General features: G+C 43.1%; 1 protein-coding gene across 11 annotated transcripts in view; it reads right to left on the bottom strand.

The window, feature by feature from the left end:
• CDC14B (cell division cycle 14B) overlaps nt 1-18,526 on the bottom strand; it is a 640,126-nt gene that overhangs the window by 427,866 nt on the left and 193,734 nt on the right. For all 11 annotated transcript variants that reach the window (XM_078675678.1, XM_078675670.1, XM_078675671.1 and 8 more), the window contains exon 3: nt 7,922-7,997. In XM_078675678.1, coding sequence (XP_078531804.1) covers nt 7,922-7,997 — 76 coding nt within the window. The remainder of the gene's footprint in view (nt 1-7,921; nt 7,998-18,526) is intronic.

Raw genomic sequence — 18,526 nt, 5'->3', positions numbered from 1 at the left:
TGTTAATTACTAAATGGTTCCCAAGTGGACGAATGCATTCCAGCTAAATAGTTTTGGTTTCCTGCTAATTAACTTTGCTTCAAGAGTTTACTCAAAATATAAAAAGCTAGTGTGCTGTTTTTTAAATCAACAATTCCACGAAAGGCCCTACATTTGATATTAGGGTGGCAGACTTATTTGCCTTGCTTCCACATTTGAAGAATTTAGGCCAGAGTTCCAAGCAGTTGCAAAGCCCAGGAGGAGAAGGAATAAACGTATGTCCTGGTGGCTAGCCCTTACACGGCCCGCCTTGGCAGTAATCCGCCCTCATTTACTCCTGCCGACCGGTCTGTCTAGAACGGTGGAGTTTTTCATAGCAGCATGTAGATTTCATTGTGAACTCCCCATTCTGATAATACGTAAAATTGTGTTTTTTTTGCCCCAGCTGACACCCATGGGTAGAGGAAAGTTAAAGAGTAGGCCCTCACTGTCTCTAGAGCGGAGGTCTTCAACATGTTTTGTCCTGAGCCCCCTAAACAAACTTTTAAAGTCTGGCCCTCTCCAAAGGTTTTGGCAAGATCTTGGGTAGCGGGAGAGGCAGGCCGGATAGCAAGGGCTGGGATTACGGGGTCCTGTTATTCTGTAGGAGCACAAATGCGAATGCCAACAAAAAGATTTTGTTTTGTTGCATTTTGTTTGCCGTTTGTTGAGTAAACCAAAAGAAATAAAAAAAAGATAGCCTGGGTGGGGTGACATAACAGAGGGGAGTGGGAAGAAACACAAAGGGGGGCGGGGAACCAAGCAACATGGAGAGCAAGCAACAAGAGGCCATTGTGGGGTTATTTGTTAACACTGAGGACGAGGTTGGAGAAGCGACACTGAAAATGCGGGCGGGAAGGAAGATGGAGGGCTCAGGTGGGTTGGGGAGCAAAAGTATGAGTGTGCACAGCGTGGAACTGAGGAGGAACTACACATGATAAAAAACAATGAGGGAGTGGGGGGATAAGCAAACGAGAGTGGTGGAGATTTATTCAGGGAAGGCAATAGCAACACAAGAGCAGTAGAGGGGAAAGGGTACATGAGGGAGACTGGTAGAAAAGATGTGCACTCGAGCTGATTGCAATGAAGCCAGACCAACTGACCTCACTTTTCTGACCAAACGTTCATGTGAAATCGAACACGAGGGACATTTACCTATTCGTATCATGGCCATTACAAAAGTTGACTACTACGTATTTCACAAATGTTCTGCAATGCAAGCCAGGAAATAGTTCGGGCCTCACCCTCCATACATTTCCTGCACCCCAAACACAACATGCCGGTTGTGCTAACAAGGCGAAGCAGTTAGTTGCCATCGTCACCTCAAAGTCGTTACCGCTCAGATCAACGCCTCTGATGAAGGGGAGCACCCCATTGGAAGCCATCTCTGCGTCCCGGCACCCAGCGCTGACCGCCGCTGCTGGAATGGCATGTACAGCTCTCCTCCAATGCTCCGCAGCTGGCCGCCCTCGCTCACCTGCCCGCGCACATTTAAGCCGTAACCCAAGTCCGACTTTAGGATGCGGACTATGCAAGAGGCCCCCGCCACCCATTCCCCCCATGAGCACCAGCGAGCCCTCCCAGTTCCTCTGCGGACCCTCCATCTCCTCGTCCACCATCTTCACTTCACTGGCAGCGGCTTGGATCTTCACTTCGGTGGCAGCTTGTTTCAGGGGTAGACCGGAAAAGAGGCCGCCAGACCTACAACCGCCTGAAACGCCATAAAGAAAGTCAAAGCGCGCCGAAGCGCCGTGCCCGCACAGCAAACACGTGCACATCTTGTGCTGAAAGGCCGCAGCGAGGGAAAGTGAAAGCGAGCCATGGGCCTGATGGAGACAGGAAGGGAGCGAGCGAGAGGGAACACGAAAGCACGCCATGCAGTGATCGTGCACACTCGCTCGTAAAGAATGTTTTCATTAATAGGACACTAACGCATAAGAAAAGAAGACGTTCACGGCATGTTAATTAGCACATAACACACCCACGTGTATATTATCATGCTAGATAGCACTAATAGGAACAAACTACGCTGCTGTACACGCCCTCGCTTGCGAAAGTAAAAGCCATGGGGAGCGCGAGAAGAGACGCGCGCGTTCACAGCCCATGTCTCCAAAAGCGCGGTGTCACAGTCATTGTCTCCAATGTATTTAGAAGCTTGTGCACCTCTCCTGTCCCACTTCGCTGGGTGGGTCCCGTGCTCACTACACCACTGGAGTCAAGCTATCCTGGCTGAAGACGGCTGATAGCCAGAAACCGGTCCTAGGATGCTTGATTCCGGTCCAGGGAAGACATGGCTTGGCAGTTCGGTCTGGACTGTTCCCATGAGGCACAGGGTCAAGACTGATTTGCATATGGCCATGTCTGAACTGGGGTGGCTTGGTGAGCAAAATAACGATGGATTAAACCCAGATCTGTGACTGGGGGTGAATGTTTAGCCATTGTGCAACATTCCGTCCATCATCTTGTGTGTTTTGCTGTTCACCCTATGTGGGAAGGGTATGCCCAGACGTGGGTCCCGTGCTCACTACGCCACTGGAGTCAAGCTATCCTGGCTGAAGACGGATGATAGCCAGAAACCGGTCCTAGGATGCGTGATTCCGGTCCAGGGAAGACATGGCTTGGCAGTTCGGTCTGGACTGTTCCCATGAGGCACAGGGTCAAGACTGATTTGCATATGGCCATGTCTGAACTGGGGTGGCTTGGTGAGCAAAATAACGATGGATTAAACCCAGATCTGTGACTGGGGGTGAATGTATAGCCATTGTGCAACATTCCGTCCATCATCTTGTGTGTTTTGCTGTTCACCCTATGTGGGAAGGGTATGCCCAGACGTGGGTCCCGTGCTCACTACGCCACTGGAGTCAAGCTATCCTGGCTGAAGACGGCTGATAGCCAGAAACCGGTCCTAGGATGCTTGATTCCGGTCCAGGGAAGACATGGCTTGGCAGTTCGGTCTGGACTGTTCCCATGAGGCACAGGGTCAAGACTGATTTGCTATATGGCCAGGTCTGAACTGGGGTGGTTTGGCGAGCAAAATAACGATGGATTAAACCCAGATCTGTGACTGGGGGTGAATGTTTAGCCATTGTGCAACATTCCGTCCATCATCTTGTGTGTTTTGCTTACGCAAGCAGTGCATGGCGCTGCATCGCTAGGCGAGACCTAAAAAGAATTTAACACCAGTGATGTCGATCAACTACACGCCAACTGGGAGCTTTTGCTGGTGAGCATTTATACTGGTTGTTAAGCCAAATGTAGATTTTGCTTGCAAGACTGTGCTGATCCTGGTGCATCATCTTGTCAGCCAAAGACTTCTGGTTCTAAACAATGTATCTCATGGACAAGCCAGTCTTTCTAGTCCCCTAGATAAGGTTGTCTAATAAGGTTTTTAACGTATTACGCCCTGGATGGGCCTTGAATCCATACATATACCCGGAACACAGAATGCAACACATAACTGTTCAATAAAGTTCACATCAAATTTCATCAAAGAATTGGAATTTTCAATAAAAGATTTCATCAAAGCAATCAAAATTTCAATACAGTAAATAAATTCCTTAAGATTACCCCAGATGTACCGCAAGTTCCTCACTACTATTCAAACCCAATGGATTCTTACTTTGAAGGGCTATAATGTAGCGGGACTCTAAACGTCTGAGTTTCTGTATACGTATTCAAGGCCCATCCAGGGCGTAATAAGTTACAAACATTATTAGACAACCTTATCTAGGGTACAATAATGTTATGTATAATCAATGCCGGTTTTGTACATCTGCAGTGTTATGGGCACATTACGTTTTTCATGTATTGACAGACTGTGCTGAAACCTTAGTATTTAGTAATGGCGGACATTTTGGGAGATGTTTATCCTGTCCTCTTTCTATTATCATGCATCCGCAACTACGATTGCTTGTGTACAGATCAATAAAGAATGGTAACAGTCGCGTTTTCGTGCAACAATTGACAAAGGCTGAGTGCCAAAACGAGTCTGTGTGCCCGAGTTTTTGAATAAACTTGCTCGGAAACTCTCCCCGTGAGTGCTGTTGTCTGTTTCAGGTACGAGTGCCTGGTGGATTTGGGAGCTTCATGTGTAGACGGGAACACCCCCGTCGGACGTGCACCCGTTCATGAGTGCAGCGGGCTGGTGTTCGAAGGAAAAAATAAATTATATATATATATATATATATATATATACACACACACACAGACACATATTACCTACTGGCGGTCGCCAGTAGGTATATATAGTTAGGATTTTTTCTCTATGGGATTTTTGAAAATTCTATGTCTAATAACTTTGGCGTTTGTGGACGGAATTGGCTGAAATTTTCAGGAAAATGGAACATTTTGTTTCTGAGCAGCCCCTGACAATTTGGGGGGGTTTCATCAAGGGGGGGCCGAGAAAAAAGGGGGGTCCCAAAACGTGTTTTTCCCATGTTAATTTCCATAGGGCGGTTGGCCTCACTTTTAGCTCGAACGGCTGAATGGATTTGCACGAAACTTGGCAAAATTGTAGGGACTGTTAGCCCGATGTGCCTTTGCTAGGTCTCAATATATGTGCTCCAGTGGATTTTGAGTAATTTAGGTTAAAAAAAAGATACATATCTGGGCGGAGCCTAACCACACATCTGATCTGATTGGCTGTCAGCACTTCATCCAAGAAGTGTTGGCAGCCATCTTGGGACCAATATACATGATAGCACCTCATTAAAAAGCATTGTAGTTAATAGAGGGTTTTAGGACTTTAGTTACATTATAAATCATTTGTTGATGGTACCATACTCGTTTTAGGAATTGTGGTGGGTTCTAAGGTGATTTTACCATGTGAAAAAACCTTCTGCTGTGATATCATGAATAGTGTTTGAAAGAAAACTAATATCTCATGATTTTCCCACAGTGGTTTGGAAGGGGATCTATAAGCTAAACTGAAAGCATATTTTCTGTAAATTCACATTATCTTTCTCAGTCATGTGAAAATGAAGTCTGACATTCTCAGTAAAACATGTACATCCAACAAGGACAGAGACTGTCAGTTGATTCCTTTGTGTTCTACTGCAGCCTCCTAGAGTGTTCTAAAGAACAACTAGAGCGCTAACAGTCCTACTTATTACAAAGGTATGGCACACCTGAAGCCATCTTGATTGGAATAAAGTGGTAACTCTTAAAACATTTAATTTAAAAAGAAACAACATGAGGGGGTATATTTTGCCATAGAAAGTATGATTAGTGCTGCAGAAAGAAAAATTAGGGCACATTTTGAGTGACTTCTCAAACCCTCTTCAATTTCATTAAAAAAATTCTGACATGCAGACTGAAACATGCACTTTGAATACCAGCAGCAGACGTCCCTGGTGAGCAGTAGCTTTACTACAGTGATCTAATGTGCAACTAGAGTGCGAACATTCAGAATTTATGGCAAATGTGTGACACATCTGAATGCCTTCTTGATGGAACCAAAGTAAACAAGCATTGAAAATGCAATAGATCTCGCCCTCGTTTAAGTTAAAGCCATTCTGTTTGTAATGAGGTGGCTTTTTAGCTTTGCTTTTATTAGTGTTTTTTCAACTTTCATGTAAATAACATGCATCTGTATGCATATAAGTATATGTATGCATGCATTTATGTTTGTATTTATATAGATATACAGATGATATATGTTTATATATGTATGTATATATATATATTCACTGAAAAAACCATAGGTTATAGACCATATATAGTTAGGAATTAGCATTTACAAAACCTTGAAAATTCACTGAAAAAACCATAGGTTATAGACCATATATAGTTAGGAATTAGCATTTACAAAACCTTGAAAATTCACTGAAAAAACCATAGGTTATAGACCATATATAGTTAGGAATTCGCATTTACAAAACCTTATTTTACTCACACAAAACCATTGAAATTCCATATATAGTTAGTTGCACTAACTATATATCGCGCACCCGCAATCCACTGCTGATGATGTCACATATTACATCATTCATGACATGGTCAGTGACATCACTGATGACATCACTGATGACATCTCAAATGACATCACTGATGACATCACTGATGACAACATCCAGTGACTGTATGTTTCTGTAAAGTTAAAATATGTCTTACATATTGAAGAATGAGTGGATGTATAAGTGTCTGGATGAAGGATTTAGTAGGTGCATGACTGACTGTATGAGTGAGTGATTAAATGTGTCTCACTGAGTGCATGGGTTAGTGACTAAACTGTCTTAATTTGTGCATCATTATGTCTGTTGTTCTGTAAACTGTTGCATGTGTTGATAAGTAGCTATATGAGTAACTATATGGGTTATTGATTGGTTGCCCAAGTATTTGTATGGGAGACTGAGTGTGTGTGGGTGGCTGGGAGGTGTATGACTCTGTGCATAGATGTGTGAGCAGTTGATTCACTAGATGTATGGTTTCAAAAGTGCATGTGGAAACAGCTGTATGGGCGGTTGACTGTGTGCATGAGTGTATTGGTGAGTGAATGGATATCTCAGTGCTACATGTCAAAGTAAGTACATATGTAAAACACAGTACATGTGAGAGTTGACATATATAAATAACTGTGCATAAGAGCCAGTGAATGTGTGAGTGGCTGTATGGATCATTGTGAACTTGTAACAGGGATTGTATAAGAGAGTAAATATGTGTTAGTATATGTTTGAATAAGTAAAGTTTGAATAACTGTATAGTTGAGGAAATGGAGGTGTGATTGATTCTTTGCATGACTGACTAGGTGTGTGAGTAACTCCATGGATGAGTGACAGTCTGTGAGTGTCTGTTTACACTGATTGTATCTAAGGTTATATTAGAGTCTGAAGAGGTTCATTGTATTATCACATGAATGATATCATCAGTGATGTGATCAGTAATGTCAAATGAGATGTCATCAGTGATGTCATCAGTGATGTCATTTGAGATGTCATCAGTGATGTCATTTGAGATGTCATCAGTGATGTCACTGACCATGTCATGAATGATGTAATATGTGACATCAGCAGCAGTGGATTGCGGGTGCGCGATATATAGTTAGTGCAACCAACTATATATGGAATTTCAATGGTTTTGTGTGAGTAAAATAAGGTTTTGTAAATGCGAATTCCTAACTATATATGGTCTATAACCTATGGTTTTTTCAGTGAATATATATATATATATATATATATATATATATATATATATACACACATATATATATATACACACACACACATATATATATATATATATATATATATATATATATATATATATATATATATATATATATATATACACACACACACATATATATACACACACACACATATATATATATATTCTCTCTCTACACCTCTCTCTCGACACCCCTCTCTCGACACCCCTCTCTCTCTACATCTCACACACACACACACACACACACACACACACACACACACACACACACCATTAAGGGGAATCTCCAGGGAACCAATTTTTCCAGCAGTAGAAGTTCAACGCTGCATGTCAGGAAAGATGAATCCTTGAAACATCTACACAAATCATTTATACTGCAAGTGGACGTGATAAGGAAATCCAGTCACATAAGGAAAAATGCATTAATGAAGTAGGCAGAGCTAACAAGACGCCAGTTCAGTCCAAGTTCAATTTAAAAAATAAACAGCAGTCGATGTAAGAAAATCAAGCTCATTTTCATGTTACAAATCGGAACTGCTAATGTGTGCACATGTGCTAAGAAACTAAGTGAGATGGAATTTGCATGGAACATCTGTAACAAACTGAGCTAAACATTTATACCATAAATGTACCACTTTGGACATGTAATGTTCACAAAATAACTTAAAGAAAACTAACTTTTTTTAGCAAATAGAAAAAGACAATACTACTGAAGATCAAAAACACTGAATGTGCTTACCTTTAACTTCTTATTCAGTTTGCGACAATATCTGTAGAGCATTGCCAAATTGAGCGGTCCAAAGTCTGCATAGAAGCTTCAAGAACAAAATTTAAAAAAAATTGGAGTTCAGGAGTAACAAAAACATATTAGCATGTTATCATTAGGGACTTTCCCCACCACTACACAAATGCAACCATCACAACATATATTTATTTTATTTTTAAATTGAAAAAACAAAATAAAGGCATTTTTTTTTATATCAAAAGTCAAAAATGTAAGATCTCGAACAACAAATGTTTTGGAAGAGCTTGCTGCGAAGTGAATGCCCGCTATCCAAGTGCAGCTATCCCCAATTTACTGGAAGCAAGACTTAACATTACCACTTTCTTGATGGCTGTAACTACATTTCATACAGTCAAGTCTTTAAAAAATATAAGTGGCAAGAGGAAATGTAAACAAAGAAAAAGCAGGCATACTGCCATATTTGTCTTCATCACAGTTTGTCCAGTGCTTTACGAGGACGTGTCAATGCAGCTGAAAACTGGATTTAGTACAGAAATGATGTAGAAGACCTAAATAAGTAATTGTAGCTAGTGACCAAATACAGTAGACAAAAATCCCATCGAATATACATATAAATATACTCTTTTAACAGGGTGTTATGGTTACAAGCCAAACACCCCCAGATCATCAAAACTGCCCAATTAACATATTTAAGTAGCCTTAACCAATATGTTACTTATGGTATAACCAACCATTTTCACTGATTATCCCATTTGCAAACAAGGGGAACTCTCAGTCTGTGCGTACCAGTTGTATCGGTCACATATACAATCTTTAACGCAGAGCCACGGAAATTATGCAACGAGAAGGACCTAATTAAGCGGCAGAATTATACAGTATGAAAAAGCAAATTATGCTGTGTGAAGTGGCACTTTTTTATTATTACTTATTTTGACATGTAAACACCTTCTAAGAAAAGATTACAACCCATTAGCACCAGTTTTACGCCCAATTACAGCAATAAGCAACTGAAAGGTGAACAGTCAACCTTTGACAAGGGCTTGGCACTCCAACAGGTTTTGCTGTTTTTTAGTAACTTTTGATCGATTTAAAGTAGAAACAATTTTTTTTATGTAAAATCTGCAGATTAAGCAACATAATTATACAGAAAACGACACAGCATTGGATAATTCCAGTGGCATTTGTATCTGTGTTGGGTTTATATAGCGCTGGAATCGACTCCCGGAGGAGTATCTCTGCGCTTACGTGGAAACTAAGGAAGATTGAATAGAGATGGCCTAGCAAACACGGAACAGAAACGTTTTTAGCATTTTCCTAAACGCCAGATGTTCTGTGCAATGTCTGAGGGAGTCAGGTAGTTTGTTCCATAAGTGGGGGCCAAGATAGGAAAGAGCCTTCCCTCCCATTCTGGCCTTCTTGATAATGGGTATTTCAAGAAGGTTTTTGCTGCAGGAGCGCAGAACACGCAGAGGAGTGTAGGAAACAAATTTGTCGGCCAGATAGGATGGGCCTAGATCGTGTAAGGCTTTATGTATGATGCAACAGATCTTGACCCTAATCCGCTGGTGGATGGGCAGCCAGTGGAGTTTCATCAATAGGGGACTCGATGGGGTCCTAGGCGGTGCATTCTGGACCAGTCTGGCTGCAGTGTTCTGGACCACTTGGAGTCTGCTCAGCAGGGAATCATTGGCTGAGATCAGCAGCCCATTACAATAGTCCAGGCGGCTAAGGACTAATGCCTGGACTAATGTTTTCCAGGTAGAGTCTGGGAGTAAAGGAAAGACTTTCCGGAGCATTCCAATTATTTGGAAGCATGAGCCTGCTGTCTGTGCCACTTGTTGTTTTAAAGTGAGGGCTTGATCTAATTGGATACCTACATTTTTTACCACAGATCTAGGGACGGGATTGGGGCCCAGATCTAGAGGCCACCAGTCTGGGGTCCACAAAAGGGGGGCATCACCAAACAACATAACTTCTGTTTTCCCACGTTACATTGCAGGAAGTTATTTGCCATCCATTGAGACACAGCTCGCATTCCAACAGAAAAGGTCTGTTGGACTGCCGTTGTTACTTTGCTGAATGGAAAAAGGAGCTGTGTGTTGTCTGCGTGTGAAACTGGGATAAACCCAAAAGTCCTTAGAAGACTGGCCAAAGGGGCAACATAGATATTAAACAAGGTGGAGCTCAGACAAGAGCCCTGAGGAACCCCCTTGGTCAGCTCCATAGGCAGAGAGTGATACGGACCAAGATTTACACTCTGAAATCGACCAGACAAAAAGCTCTTCATCCATGACATGGCTGACCCTCTCAGTCCCACCTAATCCAACCTCTTGAGCAAGGTTATGGGAAATTGTGTCAAATGCCGCCGATAGGTCCAACAGCACCAAAACCATAGACTGCCCCCCATCTAGTAACATTCTGATGTTATTCGTCACTGAGATAAGAGCAGATTCGGTGCTGTGCCTCGGCATGAACCCAGATTGAGAGGGGTCCAGACAATCCGTATGTTCAATAAAGTTTGACAAATGGGTATTAACATGTTTTTCAACCAGTTTGCTCAAGTAAGGAAGGAGTGAGATGGGACGTAAGTTGGACAGTTCAGACCATGGAATACTGTGATTTTTCTGAATTGGTCTCACCTGAGCAACCTTCCACTCTTGTGGCACAGTGCCCTCTGTAAGGGATAAATTAACTAGGGCCTGTATAATGGGACCAAGTTGTTTAGATAGCAGATGACTAGTTTTCGCTGGGATTAGGTCAGAGGGGGAGCCTGAATTAATCTGGCACACCAAGGACTCAGCCTCAGTTACAGTAATATCCGGAAAGATGTCAAGCAGCGCCTGATTTATAGATTTGGGAGTGTGTAGGGGAATCAGATTCTTCATCAAATTTCCAGTCTTTAGGATTTTATCATATATCACTTCGATTTTGTTTGAAAAATAGGAGGATATCTCATCACACCTCTTTTGAGATGGTTCTTCTAGACTTTCGCAAGCCTTGGGTTTGGTGAAGGATTGTAAGATTTGAAATAGTATTTTAGGTGAATTGCCTAAATGCAACATGCCACAGTGCCCACAGACTCTCTTTATGCATCCTTGGACCACATGTGTGTTGCTTAAAAGTTCCTGCTTCCGTGCCTCCTCTCCACACTCATTGGATCCAATTCCAAAACACACAAACCCCACCTCAACACCCCTTTAATGGACATTCAATCCATATGACTGGCATTCGTGTGCTTTCAACATACTTCTGTATGAACTTGAACGAGATCATGAATTGCACCGTACTCTTGGATCCCAAAAATGACTCCTGAAAAGCATTTTGCATTCCTCATGTGCCATCAAGGAGTGGGCATGGCGCTGGCCCTGGCCCTCTCCTTTTACTTTTTAAATGGCATAAACTGACCATTCAAGACCACCTTTCATATGACTACATAATCTACAAAATTGCACAGGCTTGGCACTAACAGATCAGTGACTCAGATCATTCCAATAACTTCGCCTGATCGGACAGGTAGTCTTAAAGAGATTATGTATCACATCTAAACATATTCACCTTCTACATTGGTTACCAACTGATTAAAGAATTCGTTTTAAAGTCCTGACCATCTCTCATAAATCTATTTATGGGCCTAATGATTCAAACCCAAACTAAAGAACGTAATTTGCAGTCATGCTTTCACCACCCCTAAAATTAGAAGGGTCAGACAAGGCCGTCGCTCCTTTTGATGTGCATTATGTTAATTGTGGAATACACTTCCAGTGAGTTTCACTTAACAAGCAATCACTTAAGTTGCAGGAAATTGCCAAAACGTAATTTGTATAAATAATTAAGAATAGCAAAATTACTGCCAGGACACCATGTTGGTAATCACAAGCTTTTAAACTTCTTAGCATATCACAAAAATCCAGGCTATCTTTAATCAAAGACCAGGCATTTAAGAAGCTTCCTAGTTTTGTTCGTAGCAGACCTCTTACAACATCAGATTATTTATTCTACAGGAATCTAAATTTCTTAAACCCTTTTCAAGAAAACTGGAGACCCAGCTTTTAGGTTGGTAGGTAAGAGACGATTCCACCCCCTCAATCCTTTCTACGTCCCATCCCCTCCCCTCCAGATTTCTGGTTTCAGAGTCTGACAGGGAGTGATAACTCAATGAAAGTATAAACCACACTGACTGTAAAATATTGGCTAGAGTCCAACTCCTGCGTTATAGTGGAATTAGCACTTAGATCCATTAGGACTTGGCTCTGGAATCCATATTAATGGATTCCTGACAAGACAACCCCCTGGCCAAGTTGACAACACTTAGAGTTTAGTACACCTGCATCTATAATGTTACTCAGGTCTGAACACATGTGTATCCTTATCCTGCACTAGGTCTCAGAGCCCCATCTCCAGTACTGGCAGAGAACAAAATTCTCCTGGGTCTCCATCGCTTCTCAAGAACTCAGTGGGGAAACTCTGCAGTTGCAGTAAGATACTGTGGCTTGTGCTTCTGTTCCAGTACCTTAAGTAGTACACCAAAGAGTGTCAGTTTACTGTCAAAAGTTGTACTAATCAGTTTGGCATTATCAATAGTCTATCAGTCGGTGAGTCGGTGTATACCCCAAAGAGACTTTGAACATTGCCAGTGAGACACTTCTGCCCAGCAACCAGATGTTGAGGTCACCTTTGGAATTAACCAGCTTCCTTATTGCACTATTACATCTTTCCAAAATTTCACTTAAGTGGGGCAACCCGATCATATGTAGAGAGCTACTGTCACTGAACCAACATCTTACTAATATTTGTTGGAGCTTCCCTTATCTAAGTAGGTGAGTAAGCCTGTGGTAAAGAGCTATTTACTGGCCACAAAGATCTGAGGAAGGTATCTTAGTGCTGTAGAATAAGTCTTAAAAAGACGTAGTATCCACTTGGGTAATGTGTAGTATTGAAAAGTCAGGTCCTAGAACATGTTGACAAAAAGGCAATAGTTTGGTTTCTTCCTAATGGGAAAGAAGAGCTACCCTGAAAGCTGGAACCACAAGGATCATCTTAGTCTTACAGTTTGAGTATAGACTGAGGTGTAAGGAGGAGTGCTGGAATAAGGCAACTACTGTGAATATGGCATATAAAGCAAGTTGTTTTAAACAAGTCTATGTAAATGATTAAATCAGGAAGCCAACGGAAAGATTCAGCTTCGACCAAAAAACAAAAATAACCCTTGCTGTGATCTTTTAAACATGTTGAGATTTACTCAGGACCCTAGCTGATTGGTTTAGATATTTCAAATTACAAAAAGGGAATAAGCAAATTTTTATTATCCTAACCATCATAGTGCAATTTTAAAAATCTACGACCCATTTAAGACTTTTCAGGTGAAAGAACCATGATTTGTGATGCATGACATGTGAGCAGATAGATGTCTGGTTAAAGGACTTCCAGAACTACAGAGAATAAAGGTGATGATGGTACAGTGCCCAAGAAGTGTGCCAGAAATGAAAGTTTCAGTATTTAATTTTCACTTTTTTTTCAAGATAATTACAGGCAGACACTGAATTTGTGAAATGATCAGCCAAAGAAAGAAAACTAGCTTTAAGTATTGCTCAATCCTTGCAATAAGGTTATTCCCTATTCTCCACCACACTGACTGGTCCAGATGTTGACAACCAACACAAGCCATTGTTCAATGTTAGACAGCGGAAAGGGGCCTGCAAGCTAAATCTGTTCAGCATCTGCCTGTGTTTCAGGGCCACAACTATTGTTATGAGCCCTAATGTACCCCAATATAGGCCTAGGTAACTGCCCTACCTTTTACCTACATTTGTCCTACCCTGTTCTACAGAACGGCTCTTGCGCTGACATTATATGCAGAATAAATGTTGTGTGATTGTATTAGAAAACTAGCCTAATTTATTATGCATGAGGATTTTTAACAAATGCGAGGAGATGGACGGAGCGCTGAAACTTTTCAGACACCCCAGTTCAGACCCAGCCTTATGTTCGCCCTAAGTTGGCAGGGTATGCATAGACATGGGTCCCTTGCTTACTTTGTCACTTGATTCAAGCTAGCCTGGCTGATGAGGGGTGTTACCCTGAAATTCGTTCCAGGATGCTGGTTTCCGGTCCAGGGAAGACCTGGCTTGGCAGTTCTTCAAGGTCAAGACTGATTTGCATATGACTGGGTTTGAACTGTGATGGGGAAGTGAGCTAAAGAACGATGATGGATTGAACCCAGATCTGTTACCAGGGGTGAGTGTCTGAAAAGTTTCAGCGCTCCGTCCATCATCACCTTGTGTTGGCTAAATTGGACAAACAGTGGAAACGACTCACAGTGGTGGAGCAGCACATATCAACAGCCAAAGGCAGCTTGCAGTCCGGGAACCCAAAATGTTTGAACATGGAAAAAGTTCTACCGGTCATACAGGCTAAGAATGAAGACCTAGAGGTGCGCTCCGTCGTAATAACTGGCTTACTACTGGTATCTCATTGCCCACCAACACCAGCAAGATGGAACAATTTGTAGAAACTATGTTGAGGGAGATATTTGGATCGGAGAACTTGTCAAATCTGCCGATACTGGAGAGGATGCATAGGTCTCATGGCTAGGTCACACGTAGCTGCACCACCGTGCCCAATTATAGCCAAGCTACTCAATTACTGAGACTGAGATTCTGATTCTCTACCTGTCCCGGGAGAAGACCATACTATATCAAGGCAATGACATTGCCTTCTTTTCTGACTTTACAGCGGCAGTACAGTCCATCTTCAAGAAATTTCTCCTTGTTAAAAAGATGTCACAGAAGGAAGAAATACCATATGCAATGCGTTACCCGGCTAGATTACACATCGACCACCATGGGGCGTACAAAAGGTCTGCCACCCCCAAAGCAGCGATCTGAGCACCCAGAGTCAGAGTTGGAAGACCAGAGCAACTGACCCACCAAACTTCTTAGGACATCAAAAAAGACTAGCTGGAGGTTTGATGCACCTCGGACAGTGTGGACACATAGTAGGGCGTCTACGGTGCAAATATAGGCACCTTCACTTGATGCCAGGTGACCACCCTATACATAAACAGAATGGGAGGTGTGCACGGATCTGAGGATACTATTGGTGAAGTAGGGCCTTCACCCATGTATGATGTGCTACCACCCAGTAGATATACTGTTGTTACTCCTGCCACCCCCCTAGACTACTTGGGGGAATTTTGGCCTCTAGCTGCTGCTACGATGATACACCCTCCATTCTTTTAAAGTGTGCTGCAGCACTTGTCATGCACTGTGATGTTTTGTTTATACATCTGTCTCTTTTTCTTTTAGTTTGCAGGATGTCTTTGGCATGTTTGGGATGCTGGAATTGGGGGGTGGGGGTGGGGGGGGGGAGAGGATTCATTGTTAACCGTTTTTATTGCCACCAATGCACTACTATTTGCTAATGCTGAGTATTGCCTGTAAAGATGTATGGCTTGATAAATGAGCATGTGTTGTTGCCATGACTCCAGCCCCACTGCACATTTCTTTCTTAACAAGGAATGTCTGGGGACTCAGCAACCCCAAGAAATGAAAGCCAAGTACATGAATACGTAGACATGCATCATGTTCAAACCACACCCCTAAAAGAGACATCTCAAGTCACACAGAGCGTTATTGGTGCTCGTTGGGTAGGTGTCCAAGTGGCCTCGTCCTCCACCTCGTACTCTAGGGGGTATTCTTGTTGGTCAAAAAGGGAGTGCCATTCATGGTCACCCATTTCAAGACTAATTGGGTGGGGTGGGGGGGGGGGGGGGGGCTGGGGGGGTAGGTGGTCTCAACACGCATTTAGACCCAGCACTCGACCGGTCGGCCACAACTGACTGGTAAGGCAAATACTCCGCCCAAGCTCTCCTCGAGGGAATGGAAGATTGTGGCCTTGTGAAGACTGCAGAACCCAGCAGGTCGGGGGGGGCACTTTCACTTCTTTAGTGCACAGCTCGTGGTCCCGGTTATACTATTGGTTGGTGACCCGGGAGGTGAGCACTTGGACAGTGAATGTGTGACATATACCAAGAACACTGTCTGAGCATTAGCCAGTGCAGCTGTTAGTTTCACTCCCTACTCTCATCCCCATGCAATCTACATGGATGTTTCATGTCACAACCCTGCTAGACCCCATGTTCCTGGAGGGACTGCACAGGATAATTCTTGAATACTTTGAGAAAAATGTGGGCTCCGTGGCAGAAGTTGATACCCCTGTGGGAGGCAATTTAGGTTACCATCAGATGGCTGTCTATAGACACACATGAAGGCGTCTTGAGGGCCAGACATGCACAGTTGCAGACTATGGAACACACCATATAAACCCTACAGTGTGAATATGACACTGCACCTTGCCCCAACATGCTTGCCAACATAAGAGAACGAATCACAAATTATACCGACACTGCGGCGCAGGAAGTGTGCCACTTTTACCGGCACTCCTTTGCGAGGGCATAGATGGATTATGTTGAGGCACTGGCTCCACAACTTCATGCAATGTATGAGGAGGTGTATGTCAAGCAGGTATGGTCTCTGTCCCTAAGAGAGGCCCTCAGTATAGTATTGCTAAAGCATGATAAGCAGCCAGAACATTGCAAATATAAATCGTTATCACAGATCAATACATATGCAAACATTCTGGCTAAGATACTAGTCACCTGGCTCCAACTGCTGCTCACGAACATGGTGCTGTCAGACCAGTCAGATTTAATCCCTACTCGTTCAACTGCACACACTTTACACACTCTCCTTCCATTGCTGCACCAGCTAGATCCCTCCAAGCAGGTGGCAGCGGTCCTTCCGGACGCCGCCAAAGCCTTTGACTCAATCGAGTGGACCTATAGGTTCACGGTCCTACATCAGATTGGGATCCCCAGGCCTTTCTGCGGTGGATACGCCTGCTGTACACAGATCAGCTGGCGCAGGTGCCGATAAATGGTAACACATCTGAGATACAACATATATACAGGGGCACACAACAGGAGTGTCCTTTGTCACAATTATTATTCAAGCAGGTCCTGGAACCCCTGATGTGTAGGATTTGTCACTGGTATGCTGTTTCCGCATGACAATTTTGCCTGTGTCCGCTAGCTATTCTTTTATATGCGGACAACATAGTGTGGTATGCCCATGACCCAGCCATGCACCTGGCACCGGTCATTCTGGAGTCCATTCAATATGAATGTTATTCTGGCTTAAGCATCAACTGGTCGAAATCAAGCATCTTTTATTTGATTCTAGATACTGCGCCGCATTCGCTGGAATTTCCTCTTGAGTGGAACACAGATACTGTCAAATACTTCGGGTAAACAGGGGTCCACAGCTGGTTATTCAATATAATTATGATAGAGTAATTTTGAAACTCAAAGAACAGGTGACCCAGTGGTCCCAGCTACAGGCAATCATGAAAATGGTAGTACTGCCTACATTTCTTTACCTCTTTATTAGTATACCAATTAGTTTGACGAGCCTTTTTCAAAACACACAGATCCCACATGATCACTTTAGCTTGGGTAGGAAAACAGCCTAGAATTCGCTGGGACAGGCGAACACTACCATACAACCAGGGGGTTGTGACTCCCCAGACTTGTACCTGTATTATCTGTACACATAGGTGCGTGTGCTGTGAATGCAGCGCCAGATACAGACCTTCACATACTACCACCTTCTGCTGTCCTGCGCATGCTATATCCCCAGTTCTCTGCTGAACTTCCTGCTCTTGGGGTGCTCCAAACTTGGCTCACTAGCACCACACGTAGGAATCTATATATAATGCCTCACAGAGGGACAGGGAGGAAGTCCCGAACACAACGTTAGACAAGTGGAACGTCATGCTTGATACAGCGTTAAGCCCGGCAGACTGGGATTTTTTCTATGCGTTGACAGTGTGAGCACATCTAATTGTAACCAGCGCATTATATATTTCAAATATTTGCAAGTTAATGTATTATACTCCTGTCAGATTGTTCAAATATGGGCTCACTGTGAATGCGAATTGTGTGACGTGTGGGGCATTGGAGCAGCCTTCATGCACCTGGCTTGGCTGAGCACTCCTATCCTGCAATTCTGGAAGCAGGTTGTGAAAGCTCTCACAGCTATGAAATTGAGCTGGTAAATACTCCACCAGACAGATGTGCCTGCTTGGCCTAGTTACGCCTCTACAACCAACCAATCGTAAACTGGTGGTGGCCCTACTCTCAGAGAAGGAGAGGAGCGCTATACATTGGGGCAGAAAGGCAGTACCAAGAAACAATAAGTGGCTTCATGACATTGCATACAGCAGAGACCAGCTGGAACTGAATGCTGCAGAATTATCACAGCCCTTACGACCAATGTACATCTGGAGACCGTTTACAACCTACCTCTTATCGACTGTGGAAGTATCCTAGTGGGCTGGGCTATTCTGGTATTCCCCCAAGTGGTGACCCAACTGTAATATGCATGAGCTAGCGTTGATGGTAATGTACAGCACACATGCTTTCTCATACTGCATACAGCATTTGTTGGCAATCTGTTTATGCCTGTTCTATAATATGATAAAACCCAATAAAAACAAATAAATAAAAAAACATTTCCACTGGAGCCAACTCATCCAGTGCCC

This window comes from Lissotriton helveticus, chromosome 2_1 (genome assembly GCF_964261635.1).
Source record: "Lissotriton helveticus chromosome 2_1, aLisHel1.1, whole genome shotgun sequence".
Lineage (NCBI taxonomy): Eukaryota > Metazoa > Chordata > Amphibia > Caudata > Salamandridae > Lissotriton > Lissotriton helveticus.
Note: the sequence above shows the minus strand (reverse complement) of the source record. Positions and strands in the feature narration are given on the sequence as shown.